The sequence below is a fragment of the Lithobates pipiens genome, unplaced genomic scaffold (genome assembly GCF_037356315.1).
Source record: "Lithobates pipiens isolate NorthernLeopardFrog02 unplaced genomic scaffold, aLitPip1_a1.2 Scaffold_8, whole genome shotgun sequence".
Classification (NCBI taxonomy): Eukaryota; Metazoa; Chordata; class Amphibia; order Anura; family Ranidae; genus Lithobates; species Lithobates pipiens.
Window position 1 is genome coordinate 173,074,114 of NW_027507903.1, and position 23,351 is coordinate 173,097,464.

Genomic DNA, 23,351 nt, shown 5'->3' on the forward strand with positions numbered 1-23,351 from the left:
GGCATGATCCTGTATGACAGTGCAAGTAGGGGTGGGGATTGTATGTCATGGGTCTTATGGTACCTACTTTTTTAACAGTTAAGGTAACATAACACTTGTGTCCCCAGTAAACAATTACTTTCTAGAAAAAAGCAGGCTGCTCTCATTCCCAGATGCAAAATCCACATACTGCAAACTTAAATTTGTAACTTACTGCTAAGCCCTTTCCCTGCTATTTTTAATGTAGCTGATATCTTTATCCCCATTTTTATCCTCAAACAACAAATATATCACCATTGATAATTTAGAAAAGCTAAAACTCATTTAGTAAATTGCCACCAAGCATATAAATGTCACTCTGAATCTTTGCTCCTTTCGACCCATTTCACACGGACGGATCGTCTATCCATTTTTCTTCCATCAATCAATGGACAACAATGCATTCCTATGGGCAAACAGATGACCATCCGTTACCATCCGATAACCTCCGCTTCTGTTTTTTTTTAACGTACAAGGCTACGTCCAGGTCCGTCAAAACGGATATTAACTGACGTTAATGGACAATGTCCGTCAATGTCCGATCAGTTAAGATCCGGAGCAATGCTTTCTGGGTAATTTCCTTAAAGGCACAGAAACTGCTGTAAACAGGTCAAAATGGATACAAAAATAGATGAAAAAACGGATGTAAACATGTACATTAATAGATGAAAATGGATATTAATGGAACGGAAGATGGATGAAGCAACAGATGAGAACTGATAGGTTTTTAAGATGGCTAAACTGATGGTGCCCATGTGAAAGGGGCCTTATGTGCAAACTGTCCTCTTGCTAATCCCATCACAGCTGAGGAGGTCTGAACAAAAAGCTGCTAAAATGCTGGAATATTTTTAAATAATTCTCTCTGTGAACAGTCCAGCCTGTAAGCAGGCTGTGAAGAGGACAGATACATAATGGGGTTAATAATAATAATGGGGTTATAATAATAATCACTAAACTGAGTAACTAAGGTAAAACTGTGTTCACTTCAATTAACCAAACACGTGCAAGAAAAAAATACTACATTATATTTTCAATGTCAATACCCACTTTGCCCCATTTTACATATCATATGAAAAATAGTAAATGGTTTTGTTTGGGAGATAATTTAATAATGGAATCTTTCTTTTCAGTTTTCAGTTTCTATTCAATGTATTTATGTTCAAATCAAACACATAATCATGTAAAAAGGAATAAAAAAAAACACAGAAATGTATCTTTTACATAACTGGAATCCCTGAGCCAATGGCTAATTTGCAGTTCTGTTCCTGAAACTCTCATAAATGATGCATCTGTCCAATTTCCCTACACTACATCATGCTTACCGCCACAGTTTTTTATTTTAAAATAGTACCCTGTGTTAAGATTAAACAAGCGTTCAGTTGTTTTATTTTTTTCTTATCTTGTGCATCAACATTATCTACAGTGTTGTTGAGTAGTAAAATAAATATTCTAAAGGTTTTATATTTTATTACATATATATTTATATTGTATGTAGTGGACTGTAAAAAAAACATACAAAGCATTTGATGCATTGCCTACCAGATGCATATTGTGCAAGGATATACTCAAGGACTATGTTAAACAAAGGTTAGTGTCATTGCACTTCTTATTTTATCAATTCAAAATCCAAACACAATTTAAAACCCCCACTGTCTAAAAGGAAGAAATAAAAAAATAATATATATTTATACGTTTCAGGCAATTTTAACAAACATATAATGAAAAGCCTGTGTGCTACTTTAGACTAAATACGTTTTTTCAAATATCATATAATCTGCTTACACACTGATTCCGTTAAAAGCAAAGCAAGCTATAACAAAAAAAAAAAAAAAGCATTTTGGTTTCAAGCCTGATGATGATTTATAGGTTTTCAGAAACATTAACCTTGGATCTGAACAGTGAAATAGGAGGAATAACAGATTGCCTTCTCTACTGTGTTATTCATTTCTTCCTACATTTCTATACAAAAAGTGCTAATTGGTCCTGTGTCTCAGAAAGAGTTTGTATTGTGCTATTTAGGAATGGGTGGTAATTACTGCAGAAATGTTTGTTAACTGTGTTCTGTAAAAATTCACAGACAATGTGACAAATGCCCACATTCTGTCTCTGTTTCTGTCTCTCCCACTCCTTCTTGTAATGTCAGTAAAATATGTCAGAAGCTAAAAAAGGGACAATAATGCTCTTGCTATGAAAAAGCTACATTTTCAATACCAAAGAGCAGAGCAAGTCAGTCTTAGCCCTTGTACACACGGGCAACAAAATCTGTTGGATTTTGTCCGAAACTGGTGTTGCATACACACGGTCGGAAAAAGTTGTCGGAAAATCCGATCCTTCGTAACGTGATGACGTTATTTAGTTACAATGGGACTACGTTCAGGCTAGTAGCCAATAGCTTTGATCTAGGAATTTGATCTGAGCATGTGTGGCACTTTGTCCGATCGGAATTCTCTACAAACGATCGGGCAAAGTCAGATCGGATCATGTTGTCGGAAAATTTTATAGCCCAGCTCTAAAACTTTGTCAGTCGGATATTCCGACAGAAACAGTCCGATGGAGCCCACACACAGTCGGATTATAAGGATGTACAAGGGCTAAGACTTCAGCTCCTTTCTTCATATAATAATAGTTGCAGCTTTTATCAGTACATCTGCTTTGTGGTCTGACACTTGAAAAGTACACAGTGCACATAATGCAACGAATTCTGCAAAACATATAATGTGCTAAATTTTGAGCCCAGCCTGATGTTTTTAAGCCGTGTGATTCCTGGGTCTAATTTAGCTCACCTTCTGCTAATGCTTAATGGTACTGCCTTCTACAATGCATATAATATATAAAATAGAAAACACAAATAATTTGTGTTAATAAATCACATATAATTCATAGTAAAATAATTCTCATCTCAAAGTCTCAAATGCAAAAACAAAAATGTATTATGTTGCAGCTTAACAGTTCTAAGCCCTTGTAAACACAGTCGGAAATTCCGACGGAAAATGTCCGATCGGACCGGGTTGTCAGATAATGCGACCGTGTGTAGGCTCCATTGGAATTTTTCCTTTGGAATGTCTGACCAACAAAGTTTGAGAGCTGGATATAAAATTTTCCGACAACATGATCCGATCGGACTTTGTCCGATCATTTGTAGAGAATTCCGATCGGACAATGTGCCACGCATGCTCAGATCAAATTACGAGACCAAAGCTATTGGCTACTAGCCTGAATGTAGTCCCATTGTAACGAACGAACGTCATCACGTTCTGAACGATCGGATTTTCCGACAACTTTATCCGACCATTTGTATGCAACACCAGTTTCGGCCAAAATCCGTCAGAAACAATCCGACGGATTTTGTGGTCGCAATGTCCGACCGTATGTACAAGGGCTTAGATGTAGTGGCTGCATTGATTTTCATTTTTAGACTTTTTTTCCTTATCTTCACCTGTTGATCTTGCCAGTAAATTTGTAATTTGTTTAATTTTCTGTAGCAGGCCAAGCTGTCCAGCAAACTTTTTCAGTTAGTGGGGTTGAGAAAAGCCATTTAACACCGATAGGGTGATTGCAATGGTCAGCGTTTACTCATTTATGTAAAACCTTAAAAAAAAAAGGAAAAAAACTTGCTATAAAAGCTTAAAAAGCATTAGTTGGAGTTCAACTTTAGTATGTTAGTTAAGTCCATCTTAATCTGCTAGTGCATCTAACATTAACCCCCACCCACCGCCAGACTTACAATGATGCTGTTCAAAGGTGGCTCAGTTGCTCCTCCCTCCATAGTTTTTGCTCTTCCTGGCCTCCATGGCTGAGCGAGACGTTAATGGAATATGATCTGCATTCCATTAGCATTCAGGGCAGGTGAGACATCAGGGGTCTTAGGTCCCTGATGACTCAATAAGAGTACCCGTCATAAAAAAAATCCAGCAGTTTTGGTCCCTTGTGTCACTGTTTCTAAACCTTTTTTCAGTCAAGGCACCCTTTAAGATTTATGGACAGTATCAAGCCACCCCATTCTAAAATGTAAAAAACGATTCTAATGCTGCGTACACACAACCAGACTTTTCGGTCTAGGTGCGACAGTCTTCCCGACAGACTTTCGGCAGAGTTCCGACTGACTTTCTGAACGAAACAGACTTGGCCACACATGACCGGACTAAGTCTGTTCGAAAGTCCGTTCGTTTTGAACATGATGACGTCAATTGAAATAAACAAGGAAGTTCAATTTTTCCAAAGCAAATACACCTTTTCACACTGGTACTGACTAGTATTCCAGTGTTTCTCCTCTCCCCAAGTTTCTCTCAATCACTTAGCTAATGTGACCCCAGTGTTGACATAGGGGATAGGGGAGGGTCAAACAAGGATGCTGTGCAGCACCCTTCTTATTAACACTGATGAAATCACTGGTTGTTAAGACCCTTGTGGCTGGAAGGTTTAAATGGTGCACAATAAAAACCTGTGGTTTTGTGTAACTAAAAGACAGGCTTGATCCACCTGCTGGCTTTTATACATTTGTGGGCAATTTTTAGGCATTTGGCAAAGCCATTTTGCAAAGGCATCCCTGAAGAAACCTCAAGGCACCCTGGTTGAAAAAGGCTGCCTTATCTGATATAAATGAAGTTTTAGTAAAAAAGTAAAAAAATAAATAAAGTTATACCTTACACCCTCAAAAAAATTTTGGAGCCTGCCCCTCCCATGTATACAGTCATACAAACATTAACATGGATTTAATGGGAGCCTAGGTAAGAAAACACAATTTGCACTACACATGTTATACATTACCACGCACACTAGAGTGAGAGTAATAATATTATATACCTGTAGGGGCTTTTAAAACATTGCCTATGGAAAATTTAGGTTACCAAGGTTTGTAGTCATTTTACGGGCACACGCAGTTTTAGCTGGTTGCTGCCACAATGTATTTACTGTGTACATGTATGTCATGCATCCAAGGGGTGCGCAGCACACAGCTTGGTCAACTGGACACAGCAGATTGTGGCTCATGGTACTTTGCCGCCTTGAGCAGGGGATCATGTAACCGCAAGATCACAATATCAACAAAGCTTTTATGAATGAATTTTATTCATAACAGTTGTAATTCCTATAGTTATGCTGTGATTGGCCCACAGCCATCACATGGTACTTAGGCCAATCACAGCACCCTGCACCATGTGATAGTTGTGGGCCAATCATAGCCTACAACAATAATCACAGCTGTTTTGAATATAACCCATTCATGACAGTTCAGAACATTGCCGTTACATGATCATCACAGTAACAGAAATCAAAATAACACTGAACTACTCTTATGAAAGTATGTTAAAAAAAAAGTAAAAATAAGAAAAAAAAAAAGATTGAAAAGGTTCAAACAATTGAATAAAACATTATTACAATTTTGTCATTAATATACTGTCACCAGTCCCTGATCACCACCATACCAGTCATATGATGATGCCGTACCGCACTGGTGAAAAAACACATTTTATTTAATTTCTTCATTTTCCTAAAATTTGTGAAAAAAATTAAAATGTCAAAAAACTCACTATGCCTCTTACTAAATACCTCAGATTGTCTCATTTAAAAAAATGGGTAATTTGGGGGATATTTACACTGTCCTGGCATTTTAAGAGCCTCAAGAATTGAGATTGGCTATCAGATATGTAACAGAATACATTTTGGCCTAAATTTCTGATCCCATTTTATTTTATTGGATATGTTTTATAACAAAAAGTAGAAAAATATTGTTTTTTTTTTTTTAAATTTCCAGTCCTTTTTTGTTTATATACAGTGAATATAAAACTTCTATTAAAAGTCTACACACCCCTGTTAAAATGTCAGGTTTCTGTGATGTAAAAAAATAAGACAACTATGAATTATTTCAGAACTTTTTCCACCTTTAATATGACCTATAAACTGTACAACTCAATTAAAAAATAAACTGAAACCTTTTAGGGGGGAAGTAAAAAAATAAAAAATAATAATGTGGTTGCATTAGGCCACTTTCACACTAAAGCGGTGGCCACCTTAGCGGTAAAGCGGCGCTAGTTTTAGCATCGCTTTACCGTCGTTTTGCAGGTGCTTTGGCAGCACTGGCCATTGATTTCAATGGCAGTGGGGTTTTGGAAGTGGTGTATTCATCGCTCCCGAAGTGCCCCAAAGATGCTGCTTACAGGACTTTTTTCCCATACTCCAAGCGCACCTCTCCAGTGTGAAAGCACTCGGGCTTTCACACTAGAGTGACAGGAGAGGCGCTTTACAGGCACTTTGCAAGCGCATTTTTAGCACCAAAACAACTGTAAACCACCTCAGTGTGAAAGTGGCTTAAGTGTGCACACCCTCTTATATCTGGGGATTTAGCTGTGTTCATAATTAAGCAATCACATTCAAACGTATGTTAAATAGGAGTAGGTACACACCTGCCATAATTTAAAGTGCCTCTGATTAACCCCAAATAAAGTTCAGCTGTTCTAGTAGGTCTTTCCGGACATTTTCTTAGTTGCATCTTACAGCAAAAGCCATGGTCTGCAGAATCCTTCATATGTCTGGGTTATGAGGTAGAGTGGCAAGATGGAAGCCTTTTCTTATGAAGAAAAACATCCAAACAAGGCAAAGTTTTGCAAAAACACATTTGAAGTCTTCCAAAAGCATGTGGGAAAATGTATTATGGTCTCATGGTTGAACTTTTTGGCCATAATTCCAAAAGTATATTTTTGGTGCAAAAACAACACTGCACACCACCAAAAGAACACCATACCCACAGAGAAGCACGGTGTTTTTCTTCAGCTGGAACAGGGGCCTTAGTCAAGGTAGAGGGAATTATGAACAGTTCCAAATACCAGTCAATATTGGCACAAAACTTTCAGGCTTCTGCTAGAAAGCTGAACATGAAGAGGAACTTCCTCTTTCAGCATGACAATGACCCATAGCATACATCCAAATCAACACAGGAATGGCTTCACCAAAATTTGGGCCAAAATTTATACTGCTACATATCTTTGGTAAAAATATCCCAAATTATTCTATATTATTTGGTCTGTGTGAAAGTTATAGAGTCTACAAGCTATGGTGCAAATCATTAAAAATTGATCATACCTGGTGTACTCACGGCCTATGTCATTTCTGGAGGCCCTGAAATTTAAGGACAGTTCAAATACCCCCCAAATTACCCATTTTTTCAAAGGAGGCAGTCCAATGTATTTAGTAAGAGGCATTGTGAGTTTTTTGAAGTTGTAATTTTTTCCCCCAATTCTTGGGAAAATTAAGACTTTTTTTATTTATTTTTTACACAAAATTTTCACAACAACAAGTTATTTCTCACACACAGCATGAGCATACTTCCAATTACACCCCAAAATACATTCTGCTACTCCTCCTGAGTATGGTGATACCACATGTTTGAGACTTTTACACAGCCTGGCCACATGCAGAGGCCCAACATTCAGGGAACACCATTAGGTGTTCTAGGAGCAAAAATTACACATCTAATTTCATTCCTGCTTATCACATTTTTGAAGGTCCTGGAGCCCCAGGACAATGGAATTATCCACAAAATGACTGAATTTTGGAAAGCAAACATCCCAACGTATAATCTATGAGGCATAATTAGTCTTTTGAACAGGTCATTTTTTTTCCACAAGTTTTTGGAAAATGTGGAAAGAAAATGAAAACTGATTTTTTCTTACACAATGTCAGTTGTCAATTTCTAAGATTTTACTAACACACAGCATGTACATAGCAAAAATTACTCCCCCCCCACCAAATATATTCTGCTACTCGCCCTGAGTATGGCAATACCATGTGTGAGACTTTTACATAGCCAGGCCACATAGATAGGCCCAACATGCATGGAGCACCATCAGGCGTTCTAGGAGCATAAATTACACATGTAGTTTTCTGACAATCTACCACCCTTTTAAGGTCCTGGAACACCAGGACAAGGGAAACAAAATGCCCATAGCATAGGCTGGTGACAGAAACTCAGGTACTCTGATGAGCTGATGACAGGTACTCAGGTACTCTTATGAAATGGTGACAGATACTCAGGTACTCTGATTAACTGGTGACAGGTACTTGGGTACTCTGATGGGCTGGTAACAGGTACTTAGGTACTCTGATGGGCTGAGGAAAGGTAGTCGGGTACTATGATCAACTGGTGACAGGTACTCGGGTACTCTGATGGGCTGGTAACAGGTACTCGGGTACTATGATCAACTGGTGACAGGTACTCGGGTACTCTGATGGGCTGGTGACAGGTACTCAGGTTCTCTGAAGGGCCGATGACAGGTACTCGGATACTCTGATGGGCTGGTGACAGGTACTCAGGTACTCTGATGGGCTGGTGCCAGGTACTTGGGTACTTTGATGGGATGGTGACAGGTACTCTGATGGGCTGGTGACAGGTATTCTGATAGGATAGTGACAGGTCCTCTTTATTTGTGGGGCAATCAGGGGACAGATCGCTGTACTGTATCACTTTTTTTTCAGATCTCCTCACACATTGAGGAAGAGAACCTGGAAACAGCACTACAGCTGTTTGTTGACATTTGTGACCAGCTGTGATTGGAGACAGCCGGTCATGTGGTAAAGAGCCAATTTCATTGATGGGTTTATGGTAAGTTAATGTACTTTTTTGAGCTTCAGGTATCTTGTTTCAGGTGACAGAACGCTCAGATGTGAACAGGGGCCATTGAAATGGATGGGATTCTGCTTGTTGGTTGTGTTGGAGCTTTAGAGCTGAGCGTTTTACAAGCTGAAAAACACACAGGTATGAGCAGGGCCTAAAGTACACATTGTTTGAGCGTTGTTTAGATTTAATCTCTGATTTGTTTTGGTGCACACTGCCCACATACCTGATGAATGGTTTGGGGTTGGTGTATAGTAAATAACTGGCAGTATATGTTTTTCAATTTATTACAAATGTCACCTTAGCTGTGGCCATTTTGAATGAATGAATGACAGTGCTTAAGTGTGCAGTAACATTGAATGCACTCAGTCCAACAATAGGCAGCTTTCTAAAATAAAATAACAGATAAAATAAGAAGGTAAACATTGATTTTTCCACTGCTGCTTGTACAGGGGCAACCAACACAAAGAAAATGACAAAAATGTCAACAGTTATGTATTATTTAACAATTATGCACTGTTCTAATATACAAATTAATTATCAAAATATTACCTATTAGCTGGATTGTTTCTTGATGTATTTTGAAAGTAACTATAATACTACATGAACTATTAAACTATAAGAAAGTCTAAATTTCAGACATTCTTCTCAAAAAATGAAGACAACGAAAGGCTAGCATCTATCATTATAATTGCAACCAATCACATGCCTTCTTTAACTTTCTGCACAGAAGAAGGAATATTTCAACTACAGTCTGATTGATTGCAATTGGTAGCACAGACAGCTCTGAAGGGGGAGGTCTGTTGTGTGGCAACACATTCCTTGGAGTACCCCCATAAGTGATACAGACTGACCAAGCTACTTAATAATTCAAGTTCACAATAAATTGTTTAAAAATGAACAAGACACTACATGAATATTTAAACATTGACAAAATAATTTACTTTCGCAGAGCTTTACAATGTATCATGCAGCAGTATAATATTTCCATACATTACTATCTTTTCCATTAACAAACCTCACAGCCATCTTTCAATAGATTTTTTGCAATGTTCTTGGGTCAAATTCTCTACTTTTCATGTAACCTTCTTTGTGCATATTGTTGTCTTCTAAAATTGTGCTGTACCACTCCAGTCCTTGACATACCATCTTTTTTTCTTTTTGCCCTGCTGTGCTTTGACTAGGGAGATGAATGGAAGAAGAGCAAAGTGTCTGCACTTCATCAGACACAGGTGGCCAATAAAATGCTACTGTAGCCTGCCAGGAATAAAATCTGCCAAGGCTTCAGCAAGACATTGTTTCATGTCCTTTTCAAGTGAAATAAGGTCACTACATCCCTTTAAGACATTCTATTAACACGGATACAGAGTGCAACACAGCATTAGGATTGTGGAAGCCTATTCTACAAAAGATACTGCATTGTATTTTATACATTATAGTTCTGGAACTTAATTTAAATATGTATATTAAAAGATAGGAAGGATTACAAGTATCTCAAATAGCCTACCCAATCAGTCATCTTTAGAATATAGGTTTAACCCCGTTACAACCATGTAACACATATATGCCGTGTATGTGTTTTTGTGTTTGTGCTAGGAGCAAGCTTAATTGGGCATACTCAGCACTGAGACCTGGCTGTCGGTGAAAGCCCGGGTCTCTCCTGATGATCGGGACCTGGTAACCAGATCCCAATAACATGATCAATGTGATAGCCTCTGATTGGCTAACACAATGATCACTGATTTTGTAGCCCTTCCCTTTGTTGTCTTTTTTCTGTGAATAAGAGAACTTCTGCTAGGAAATGTTACATTGTATCTATTCCTCCTCACTAAAGACAAGTCTGTTCAAACAAAAAAGTCTGTTGAAGACAAAAAAAAAGGAAATCAATTAGTTCAGTGCTTTACCCAGCTTAGTGAGTGTAGGTGTCAGTGCTACTGGCATTTTAGGTGGCCAGTAGTGGTTTTCAGACTCCTCTCATATGAGTATAACATTTTTTATTATTTTCTTGGAAAAAAACACAAGCTCTTACCACTGCTTTAACACTCTTTGGTGTTAGACCATAGTTATCATCTACATTTATTTTGTTTTTATACTATTTTAAATATCTTTCAACTCATGATGTGCTGATTTTTTCCAAAATATTAGCTGACATTTATTTATTCTTGAATATATTATTGTATATCTACACAAGTACATGTCACACATATCAACAAAAGCACATCATCAGAAACGATTACATGCATCACAATAATATGGTGCACAATAGAAACTTGTTACGTAATGTTACTGTTGTAAGAGAAAAACCCAAGTAAATGTATACTGACTGTGAACTCTAATTAAATGCTCACTGACACATCCTTCATTTTTGAGATTTAAATAAGAGGAGAGGCTCAACTGAAACAACACCACTGTGTCCGCCAAGTAAAGTTGGCACAGAAACAACATAGTCGCAATCAAGTGGGAAATCAATAATCCACTGGTCAAGGAAACCCAACCACAGCCTTTGGGAAACCCTGGTTGAGAAAAGCTGATTTAGACTAGAGCTCTCAAAAAAGGTGAGAACAGCAAGCTTTTGTAGCTTTGCTGTTTCTTGTTCTAGGTTCGTTATGGGGAAATAATTTAGGTAACAGCCTAATCAAAAATGTAGTTTATTTTGTCATGGGGGGGGGGTCCATTAGTGCCGATTACAGCAACCCTAGTGGTTTTCTTGTAAAAATCAACAGCTATCATTTTACTGGACATAGAAATCAGAACACTTTAGAAAAACAAGATCCTTAAAGACAAACAGTTGTCATTTTTTATGGATGCAAGGGAGCTCAAAAAGGAGGCGTTTTGCTTTGCCTGGAACTAAAAGCACCATGGAAGCCCCAAAACCTCAAGCACTTGGCATTAAAAAAACTCAACTGACTAAATTATGGGGGCAGAACAATTGATTTACACCAGCATGGATAAATTAGCATATTTTACAAAAATAGGATATGATGGGGACATTTACCCCCCCAAATTTAGGCAAAAAATTCACACAAATACACATACCCCATTATTGTTAAACAATATAGTATGTCCCTTACTTACAAAGGAGTTCCATTCCGAGAGCTCGTTTGTAAGTCCAACAAAGATCAGTGCTTGCAGACAAAGGCTGCAAGTGCTGATCAGTGTGTTCTGGAGGGGGTAGTCCCACTGTCAGAACACATTAGCACAGCTAAGGAGATCGCTGCGCCAACATTGCTTGTGTTGGTATGGCGATCTGTTCAACACATGTTCGCATCTTTGAAAGTTCACAACCCGAAGGTTCATATGTAGAGGACTTGTAATGAATCAGAACCCTCAGAAAATATGCACATGGCTCTATATAGATGTTATCTCCTTCTCCACCAGTGTCTGTGGTGCATTACAAAAATGGATGACTGGAAAAGATAAAGAGACTTATGCCGTGTACACACGACCGGACTTTCCGGCAAACTAGGTCCGATGGTCTTCCGACTGACTTTCTGCGGTGTTCTCACGAACTTTCCAAACGAATGGACTTGGCCACACACAAACGGACTAAGCCCGTTCGAAAGTCCGTTCATTTTGAACGTGATGATGTAAACGGGACTAAACAAGGAAGATCAATAGTCAGTAGCCAATAGCTGATCTAGCATTGTATTTGGTCCGTCGGACTAGCACACAGACGAATAGTTTTCCAGATTTTTAGTCCGTCGGAAATAGAGTCCATCGGATAGATTTGAAACATGTTCTATTTCTAGGTCCGTCGATCGGACGATCGGACTAGCCCACACACGATCGGATGGTTCGACGGACTAATCCATTTGGACCTAGTCTCCCGGGAAAGTCCGGTCGTGTGTACGTGACATATCAAGATACTATATCAAGATACTCCATAATCAAAATGTGTAAGATGACAATAAGCCTAAATTTGATTGTCTGTGGCCATCAAACATACCACTCCCTGCTTGTGCAAGATGAGCTTGGTCCTCTTGCAGAGAGGAACAGCACAGATCAGCACCACTGAAGCATACCTCACCTGAGAACCGCTCCCAATCTAGTCTCAAGCAAGCTTCCTTGACCCTCATAGAAGAGGTAAGCAGCATTCTGTGGCGCACCACACGTCAATGACATGCAACCATTCTAAATACCCCTGAGGACTCTCATGACCAATGAAGGTAAGGATTGAGGTTGATAGGGGGGGCTTAATTTTTATCAGAATTTGATATCCCATAGACAGCAAGCATTTCATTTCTTTATACATTTTTGGAGGGGAACTAGTGCATTTGTACAGGTTAGGAGTTTATGAGGGTTAGGAGTATTGGTCTACTCTTTGGTCTTATATTAAGTAGACTGAAATTGAGAAACTTTGGGAAACGCTCCAATGCATCCTTATGCCCCGTACACACGAGCGGACTTTTCGACATCCAAACTCCGACGGACTGAGTCCGTCGGACTATCCGATCGTGTGTGGGCTGCAACGGACTTTAGCGAAGCTAAAGTCTGACGGACTTTAGAAATGAAGCATGCTTTAAATTTTCCCGACGGAACTCCGCCGGACCCGGTCCCCTTCGAAAAATCCGCTCGTGTGTGTGCTACTCCGACGGACTAAAACCGACGCTAGGGCAGCTATTGGCTACTGGCTATGAACTTCCTACATCGAATCCAGTCGTACGTCATCACGTTCGACTCCGTCGGAGTTTGGTGTGATGGTGTGTGGTCAAGTCCGTTCGGTCGAAAAGTCCGCCAGAACTCCGTCGGAACTCCAGCGGAACTCCGGCGGAACTCCTTTGGAGGTCTGTCAGACTTAATCCCTCTCGTGTGTACGGGGCATAACTCAATGTTATGGAAGTCCTTCTTGACAATTCACAACTCCTAACCCCCCCACCCCCCCTTGAAATTTACTAAATATATATGGAGAAAAATAGATACAAATTCCACCATCATCCCTGAAAATAAAAATAAAATAAAAACAGTAAAGTTAGGCCATTTTTTTTTCGTCCAAAAGTTTTGACTACCTGTTTTTATTTAATATATAGTTTTTTGTTTTTTTTTAATCTAAATCATACATACAAGTAAACTGATTGGAGGTTTGTTTTGTTTAATAAATGTTTAAATGTAAGAAATTTTCTGTATCACTTATGAAGACTGCTTTCACACTGGAGCGGGCAGGCGTTGATGGTAAAACGCAAGTTTTAGCGACTCTTTACCATCATTTTAGCGGTGCTATTTGGCTGCTAGTGGGGCACATATAACCCAGCTAGCGGCCAAGGAAGAGGTTAAATGTGCCCATGAAGCACTGCTGCCAAATCGCATTGCATGCGCTTCGGCAGTGGTGCCCATTCATATCAATGGGCAGGAGTGGTGGAGGAGCGGTATACACCACTCCAAACGTGCTGCTTGCAGGACTTTTTTTTAAGATCCTGCCAGCGCATCGCCTCAGTGTGAAAGCACTCTGTCTTTCACACAGACTGCAGGGGAGCCATTTTGCAGGCACTTTACAGGCGCTATTTTTAGCCCAAAAGCGCCTGAAAAACGCCCCAGTGGGAAAGGTGTGTTAGGGGGATTAAGAAAAAAAAAATAATAAAAAAGGAAAAAAATAAATAAATAAAATAAAATCGGCCTAACATATCGGCCCAAAAAAAATCGGCATCATATATCGGCTATCGGCCGCCATGATTTCTAAATATCTAAGCATCGGCCAGAGAAAAACCCATTTCGGTCGACCTCTACTTTCTTCATTTAAACAAATTTGTAGGAATAGACACTCTGAGAAAGGCATTATCTCACATATATGCAAGATACTCATAATTGTACCTGAAGATCCCTTTAGCAAACATTGCTACATGAAGAAGTGGGAAAGAGTCCTTTGGCAAAAAACACCCCTCCCTGTGTTGAAAAAATGTACTTAGGCACATAAAAGCTCCACATGTACAAGCTATAAAGAAAATGCATACAAAATAATCAGGCAATGGTACCACACCAGATATTTTACATTCCATTCATCTTTCAGTGAGCAAACTGTGCTGGCATTGCAACACACACATGGGTATCCTCTTCCATATATTATGGACTTGCCCAAGTTTTACACCCTACTAGCAAGAAACTCCAAACTCACTAAAAAGCTAATCACACACATACTGACAGCAAGTCAATGGGGGTTATTTACAAAAGGCAAATCCACTTTGCACTGCAAGTGCACTTGAAAGTGCACTTGGAAGTGTAGTCGCTCTAAATCTAAGGGGTAGATCTGAAATAAGTGGAAGCTCTGCTGATTTTATCATCATGTGCAAGCTAAAATGCTGTTTTTTATTTTTCTTGCATGTCCCCCTCGGATCTACAGCGGTGCAAAGTGGATTTTCCTTTAGCAAATAACCCCCAATGTCTCTAAACTGGAAGCAAACTACTACTCCCACTAAAATGGATTTACCTGTCAGGATTAAAGGAATTAGGTTGCTGGAAACCCCTACAGCCAGATTACATTACACAACATGGACCAATACAATCAAATATGGAAACTTTGGGACTCCCACAATCTTATAACCCCACCCCATATCCCTTCTGTTTTACATTTAGTTTTGTTCACATACACATTTTTCCAGGTACAACTAAAGGACAAAAGACAAGATAAAGTGATGCTTATTTCCGTGATTGTCTGACTGAATCTAGGTTACTATTACTGATGGATCTCAAAACTCTTGTACCTGTTCATCATTTATTTTCTGTATGATGAGAAAAAATCTATAAAATTACATAAAGAATGTTAAGGGTTAGTTCAGATAGACCTTAATGGAAAGAAATGAATTCATCTATTTCCAAAATCCTTTTCCATAAATTTACTGAATGCCAGAATCCGATCAACAGTTTTCTGAATACTCATTTTAGATTAAAAGGATTTAAAGTATAACTACAGGCTTTTTTTTTGCTTGTTTTTAGTTTTTGGATAGAATTAAAATTATAAACCCCTGTCATGTTTTTTTTTTTATTGCTGTCTGTGCCCCTTTTTAAGAAAATTCACTCTATTAGTCCTGTTTTCTATTATCATTAATAGTGACAGTAAAAGAAAATCACTAATTTTGGGTTGTCTCCAGAACAGAAATAGTGGAGGTATCTTCCAATGGGGATGCTAGTTCTGGTGACCATGGTAACAATCAGGGATTCTTTCACTTTAGGACATGAAGTGAAGTTAAATATCCCCAATGGAACACAGATGGAAAAAATAAATCTTACAGGGGTTATAACCCTTCCTTATTCTATCCAGTATGAAAAAAAAAGTTTTGCCTTTAGTTTTGCTTTAACGTTTTCATGTTCTCTCCACAAAACAACATAATGGTACACTTTTTACTCACATGAAATTGACACATCCAGTCCCCGCAGGTGGAGCTATCCATACAAAACTGAGATTTGTTGTTGGAAGGTGACTTACGTGCGAAGCCACAACACTGCACATAAACTGGGTTCCGAACTGATGGTCAGACATTATACCTGCAGGAGTAAAGCAGACATGGTAAGAATACAATCACATTTGCATCTAGGAATTATTTTACTCTGTCCTTATAGCCCCTTTCACATGGGTGGATCAATCGGGTCCACCTGTCAGTTTTTTAGCCCATCCACTGCCCTCTATGAAGCAGTGGATGTAAACAGACGTGTCCATTTACACCCACTGACATCCGATCCAATCCTATCTGCTAAAAACAGACAGATGGACCCATACAGGAAAGCAGGCTGTGTTCGTGTCCACTCTGCATATACAGAGCAGACATGGATCTGTCATCTGCCTGCCCAGCGGGGATCAACATACAGATACACCCCTCCCCCCCCTGCTGAGCTGGCGGAGTCCACCTGTGTGAAGGAGCCTTATATACTTCTATACTTTATGCAATAAATTGGGATAATAAAAAAAAATGGTTACTATTAACTTAGAGGTAACCTGCTAAAAAAAACCCTGTCACCAAAACATTGATTTCAACAGAAACGTTCCTATAAAGTTACAGTATATGTAAGTTGCGTGTATTTCATGTGTGATATTTTCCTGTAAAACCCTCCCTTTTGTAGACATCCAAAAGACCTGAGACTTGAGCTAGGTGCCTCCATCTCGAATGTGATGTAAGAAGTATCTTTTTAACCACCTCAATACTGGGCGCTTTCACCTCCTTTCTGCCCAGGTTAATTTTCAGATTTTAGAGCTGTCACACTTTAACCGGTTTCCGACCAGCGCACGCCGATGTACGTCGGCAGAATGGCACGGGCAGGCATATTGGTGTACAGGTACGTCCAATCTTCAATGCCGCCCTGCCATCGCAAACACGCCGGCGCGCTTGCGTGCCGGTCGGGACCCCCGTGAGTCCGGTCGCGGGTCCCGTGGACTCGATCGCCGCGGGCATACCCGCGATCGTCTCACAGGACGGCTGAATGGAGGAAATGCCGTGTAAACAGCATTTCCCCGTTCTGCCTAGCAACTGGTGACGCTGATCTCTGCTCCATGTGATTGGAGCAGAGATCAGTGTTCACTAAACGAAAGCCCAACCCCCCCACAGTTAGTAACACACCCCTAGGAACACTTAACCCCTACACTGCCACCCACTGGTTAACCCCTTCACTGCCAGTGTCATTTACACAGGAATCACTGCATTTATGTAGCAGTGATTACTGTATAAATGACAATGGTCCCAAAAATGTGTAAAAAATGTCCGATGTGTCCGCCACAATGTCGCAGTCACAATAAAAATCGCTGATCGCCGCCATTACTAGTAAAAAAATAAAATATTAAAAAATTATTAATAAAAATGCCATAAAACTATCCCTATTTTGTAAACGCTAGAACTTTTGCGCAAACCAATCAATAATCACTTATTGCAATTTTTTTTTACCAAACATATGTAGAAGAATATGCATCGGCTTAAACTGAGGGAAAAAAATGTTTTTTTAGATATTTTTGGGGGATATTTATTATAACAAAAAGTAAAAAATAATATGTTTTTTTCAAAATTGTCGCTCTATTTTTGTTTATAGAGCAAAAAATAAAAGCTGCAGGGGTGATCAAATACCACCAAAAGAAAGCTCTATTTGTGGGAAAAAAAGGACGTCAATTTTGTTTGGGAGCCACGTCGCACGACCGCGCAATTGTCAGTTAAAGCTACGCAGGGCCAAATCGCAAAAAGTGGTCTGGTCTTTGACCAGCAAAATGGTCCGGTCTGTAAGTGGTTAATTGACCATTACTCAGTCATGCAACACTGTACCCAAATTACATTTTCATAATTTTTGGAGACAGATAGAGCTCTCTTTTGGTGACCTTTATTCACCACTGGGTTTTTTCTTTTTTGCTAAATAAGTAAAAAAAAACTGAGAATTTTGAAAACAGAAACTTGTTTTTATTTCTGTTATAAAAAAATTTCTTTGTAGTTTTAGGCCAAAATTTATTCTGCTACATTTCTTTGGTATAAATAATCCAAATCAGTGTATATTATTTAATCTGTAGGAAAGTTATGGAGTCTAAAACTATATACAGTATTTGAAAATTGATCAATTCTATGTATCTAATTTCTTTAGGCTCTAAAATGACAAGACAAGACACTACAAATACCCACAAATTACCCTTTTTGGAAATTAGGCAGTCCAAGGTATTTATAAGAGGCATGGTGAATTTTTTGAAGTTTGTAATTTTTTTGTCACAATTTTTGGAAAATAAAGAACTTCAGATTTCAACTAAAATAGCAGCCAGCAGCACAAGAAGCACTTTGAATGAAAGTACTATCTCCTTGTATTGCATTTGATATAAGTATGTATGTATATATATAAATAAAATTATTAAATGAATTATTTTCTCAATCGGTTTTCACAGAAACCAGGTTTTGTTTGAGTTTGTTTGAGGCTGTTTCTCAAACTAATGTTTTGGTAACTAATACATAGTCTGTCCTAAACAATGGGAACTGTTGATAGTTTCAGCAGTCCATTGTCTCTACAGCTACAGTAAACAGTTTTTTTCTATTTGATAACTATGGTAAACAGCCTGACACTTAAAGGGGGGTTCAGGCATAAGCTAGGAGGGTTCATTATACTTTAACATAAAAAACTCATCTGTAACCAGCCATTGAAGAAAAAAGATGCTTTCGCCTGGTTCTCCAATAACTACCAACTGAGTCCTCAATGGAGATCACGAACACAGTAATCTGAGTTAAGTAACTTTTCAGTGTATTTCTACTGATACAGACCATAAAATGTTTATTTGCTAGGCATTTTGCTGGTTATAGATATCTGTCAGTCTTATATTATATTCCTAATACTGTAATAGTTTTGTATGTACAACATCTTTGTATATTAAGAGCACATTTACACAATGCAGAGATCTCAGTTTCCTTGCTTATTCCACGTAACCAAGTAACCTTGCTAGATAGATGCAAGCAAAACACTCCTGTGCTGATAATTTTTATTAAATTTAAGTATTAATCTACTAAAGTATAAAGAGGGCTAAACCAGGGGTTGACAAATTTGCTTTGAATTTAGGAGCCAGTTAAAAAAGTTAGGAGCCAGTTTTTTTTTCAGCTCTCGGGGTAAGGCCACTCATTTTCACCCCCTATCCCTAACTCACAATGGAGCACCCAGTCAATAACTCCATTGAAACGCTGTTACATCAGGGGTATGGGCTGACCAGAAAGAGTAAGGCTGGCAACAGATGGAACTGGCTGGCACTGGCAGGTGGCCCTGGTTGCCACTGGAAGGCACGTGGAACTGCCAGATGGCACCGACAGGTGACACTAGTTGGCATTGGCAGGTGACACTGGTTTGGAACTGGCAGGTGACACTGGTTTGAAACTGGCAGGTGACACTGGTTTGAAACTGGCAGGTGACACTGGTTTGAAACTGGCAAGTGGCACTATTGGCACTGGCAGGTGGCCCTGGTTGGTGATGGCAGGTGGCCCTGGTTGGTGATGGCAGGTGGCCCTGGTTGGTAATGGCAGGTGGCCCTGGTTGGCGATGGCACTAGTTGTCACTGGCAGATGGCACTGATTGGTGGTGGCACTGATTGGCGGTGGCAGGTGGCACTGGTTGGTGGTGGCATTGGTAGGTGGTGGCACTGGTTGGCGGTGGCACTGATTGGCGGTGGCAGGTGGCACTGACTGACGGTGGCACTCGGCACTGACAGGTGGCACTGGTAGGTGGCACTGATTGGCACTGGCACTGGGTGGTGGCAGGTGGCACTGGGTGGTAGTTGCAGTTGGTATTGATTGGCGGTGGCACTGGTTGGCACTAGCAGGTGGCACTGATTTGTGGTGGCAGGTGGCACTGATTGGCGGTGGCAGATGGCACTGGTTGCCGCTGGCAGGTGGCACTGGTTGGTGGTGGCACTGGCAGGTGCCACTGGTTGGCACTGATTGGCGGTGGCAGGTGGCACTGATTGGCGGTGGCACTGGTTGGTGGTGGCAGGTGGTATTGATTGGCGGTGGCACTGGTTGGCGCTGGCAGGTGGCACTGGTTGGCGCTGGCAGGTGGCACTGGTTGGTGCTGGCACTGGTTGGTTGCAGGTGGTATTGATTGGAGGTGGCACTGGTTGGCACTGATTGGTGGCACTGATTGGCACTGGCAGGTTTCACACGGAGCACTCTGTTACTGAAATGTAACAGAGGAGCTGGCGGGACCCTGCCGGGTGTGAAACTGACAAGTAACAGAGAGGTGGATATGTCAGATTTCAGCCTGATGTCGGGGTGGGCGGGACTCAGCAGCTATCAAACACCAGCCAACGATTGGGCTGCTTAAGAAAGATCCCATTGGCTGGTGTTTGACAGCTTGCTGGGTCCCGCCCCCACCCCGGCCGGGTCCCGCCCACCCCGGCCGGGGCCCGCCCACCCCGACATCAGGCTGACAGATCCTCCTCTCTCCATTGCGTGTCAGTTTCACACACAGCGCGGTGCTGCAGAGTGTGAAGGAGGGAGGAGGACGGCAGTCAGTGTTAATGCTGCTGCATGTCTGGGTCATCGATAGTGAGTGGGCTGGTGGCAGCTTAGGCGCCAGGTCGTGATTTCTGGTCGCATTGGCGACCTGGCGCCTGGGGTTTGTCGAGCCCTGGGCTAAACTACAGTGAACTGAAAGCCAGCATCAAATCACATGTAGGGGAATAAAAAATGTGAAAATTAAAATAAACTCCTCTTGACCATAACTGGAATTTTGGTGGTTTACTTCACTCCACTTTACCATAAATTTTAGTAAATCAGACCTTCTGCTAAATATTTACACTTGGGTAGAATGACTAGGAAATGATCTGCTTCTTTGAGAGATAACTGGGATGCATACAAGTGTGCATACACAGAGCTTAGACAGCAGCATAGACATAGCACATGAGCTCTATTGTGCAATGATTGATGTATTGAAATCTCACGTCAGACAGGGAAGAGAGGCTGATTGAAGATACAAATGTGCTAAGAGTCATTCACTGAAAACCACACTAGATTTTTTACCATTGACTGCACAAAGGAAGTCCAGATGTTAGTCAACAAAGAGCACCATAAATGCCACTTGCTCATTTCACACCATTCACAATAAATTGTTTGCATTCAAGAAAAAGCCTTAGAAGACAAGTTGGGAAAAAAATAAAGTAAACACTATCAGGAATGTTCTACCTATTATGCAGGTACGTACATGGCTAGTGGGTATTACAGACTAAGGCCTATGTAGTATGGTATTACTGAGGGCTTTCACATATATACATCTGATGCATTGATACATCAATATTTCATATTTTAACGCATTGTATTCATAAGGTAAAAACAATGCAGTATTAAAAAATGTAAAACAATTAAGTGTTTCAATCTTTGCTATATTTATGTAATTCTGTTAAAAAAAACATGGATATTCTATATTAAAAATATGTATAACTGTCTACTGTTATGAATACAAATAGAGCTAGACAAATCCAGGTCTCAAGGTCAACTAAAAACAACCAACAACCAGGTCTGAGAACCAGGTTCATGAACTCTCTATTTTTAGGCTCATTAACTACTTATTATAAAAAGGATTTTAATGACAGAAGAAACCCTATTGGTCTCCTCTATCATCACTGCTTCTCCCTGCCTGTCTGTGTTCATGTACACTGGGATGCGTATGCTCAGCTCAGTGTACATTTATGGCACATCTCTGTAATAAGTTGTGCTTGAAAACAAAATATGAATAAATTGTAACAGGTGATAAAGTCCATCCAATAAAGTGACATCCAATGTGACAATATATCAGTGCACCAGAGTGATTTACAGAAAGATGACTTCCACCTCTAGTCTTATTGCCGCTTACCGACTCCCTATGATCTCCTATTACAGGAGATGAGATCACAAGCGCTTTTGGCTCTATACCCAGTGGACTTCCACCATCCAATGAGGGCACAATGAAAGAGGATCTCCAAGGAGAAATAAAAGCTTCCATAGCATAAAATCTTTAGGTGTTTGTTAAAAAATTGTAGTACACTTACAGTTAAGCAAGTTGATCTCAGCATAAAACAAGCCGGTCGGCTCAAATTAGCAACCCGTCACTCCGGGACCTGAGTGAACACGGTGATGTCAGCACGTCGCTTCTTCCTATTTCAGCACAAATTACATTGTCTGGGGGCACTAATTGCAGTTAAATGATTGGCTGTCTTCAGCCTTCCAGATTTTTGCTGAGGTAGCCATACTAACATTAAAACTCACACATGAAAGCAGACCAGGCAACTAAGGGTGCTGCATTACAGCCCTGGACACTTGCTGGTTCTGTGCAACTCACAGATTCCACCCTAGTTCCGGCCCAGTAGAGCTGGGATTAATATTTAAAATTTATGGACCCCAGAATGAGAAGAACAAGTGGTCCATAGGGGTAACTTCTTATGAAGCAGGTCTTTGGAAAAAGGTGATCTTTTATGTCTGCCAGCCACTCTTTTCCCTCCAGCTTGACACATGGACTGTGTCATCAGTCAAAAGCAGTTCTGGCTATCTTAGTAAATTAGCGTGGGATACAGCCTGGGTTCTCCACAGTTGTTTTTATAATATGCCACTTCTTGTTTTACCTGTTACCAAAAGCTGAACATCCTTTCCAGAGATTACAAAAAGATATATTCAGATGCCCAAGTCAGGATCTTACATTTTGTCTATATGCACATGTTTTCTGGATGGCCAGAAGTTTGGCCACTGACAAATGCTATTGCAAAATCCACAGTAAAAAATGTTACCAGAAGTAGCTTGTAAGTCCCCGAAGCTAGAGAGAGTAACAGAAGAATTAATTTCATGGGAGAGTCCTTACAAGAAGTTTTGAGGTTTTATTTTACACCCTATCCTGTTTACAATATAGTGGAAAAAGTAGACTAAGAAAAGCTAGAGAATTATGGCCTGAATGTCGTCATATATATTTTATCAAGCCCCTAAGGGGATATTTGACTCTCTCCCTATGAGATTTGGTTTTGGAGTGTGTTGCTCACTTGCTTATATTTTTCTCAGCAGCTGAAGGCCTCCACTCGGATCTCACAGAAAATGTTATTGATCTTGAACTAATTTATGTGTTTTCTCCCCAATTCCAGATCTTAACAGTTTGGAATGATCTCATAAACTAAAGCCAGGTGACTTGTGGATTGTTAAGAAACATTTATATATAAGGAAATGTTTGGATATACAATACAGCACCTATTTCATGTACAATTTGCAAAACTTGGAAAAGTCACCTGGATCCTTACCAGACACTGCAAAAATGACTAAATTAAAGAATCTCTGTGTTTGATTTG

The 23,351-nt window shown here is 40.0% G+C and overlaps 1 protein-coding gene across 4 annotated transcripts in view; it reads right to left on the minus strand.

Moving 5' to 3' along the window:
- Positions 1-23,351, minus strand: part of RELN (reelin) — a 651,259-nt gene that overhangs the window by 501,690 nt on the left and 126,218 nt on the right. For all 4 annotated transcript variants that reach the window (XM_077471873.1, XM_077471875.1, XM_077471874.1 and 1 more), the window contains exon 3: positions 15,964-16,099. In XM_077471873.1, coding sequence (XP_077327999.1) covers positions 15,964-16,099 — 136 coding nt within the window. The remainder of the gene's footprint in view (positions 1-15,963; positions 16,100-23,351) is intronic.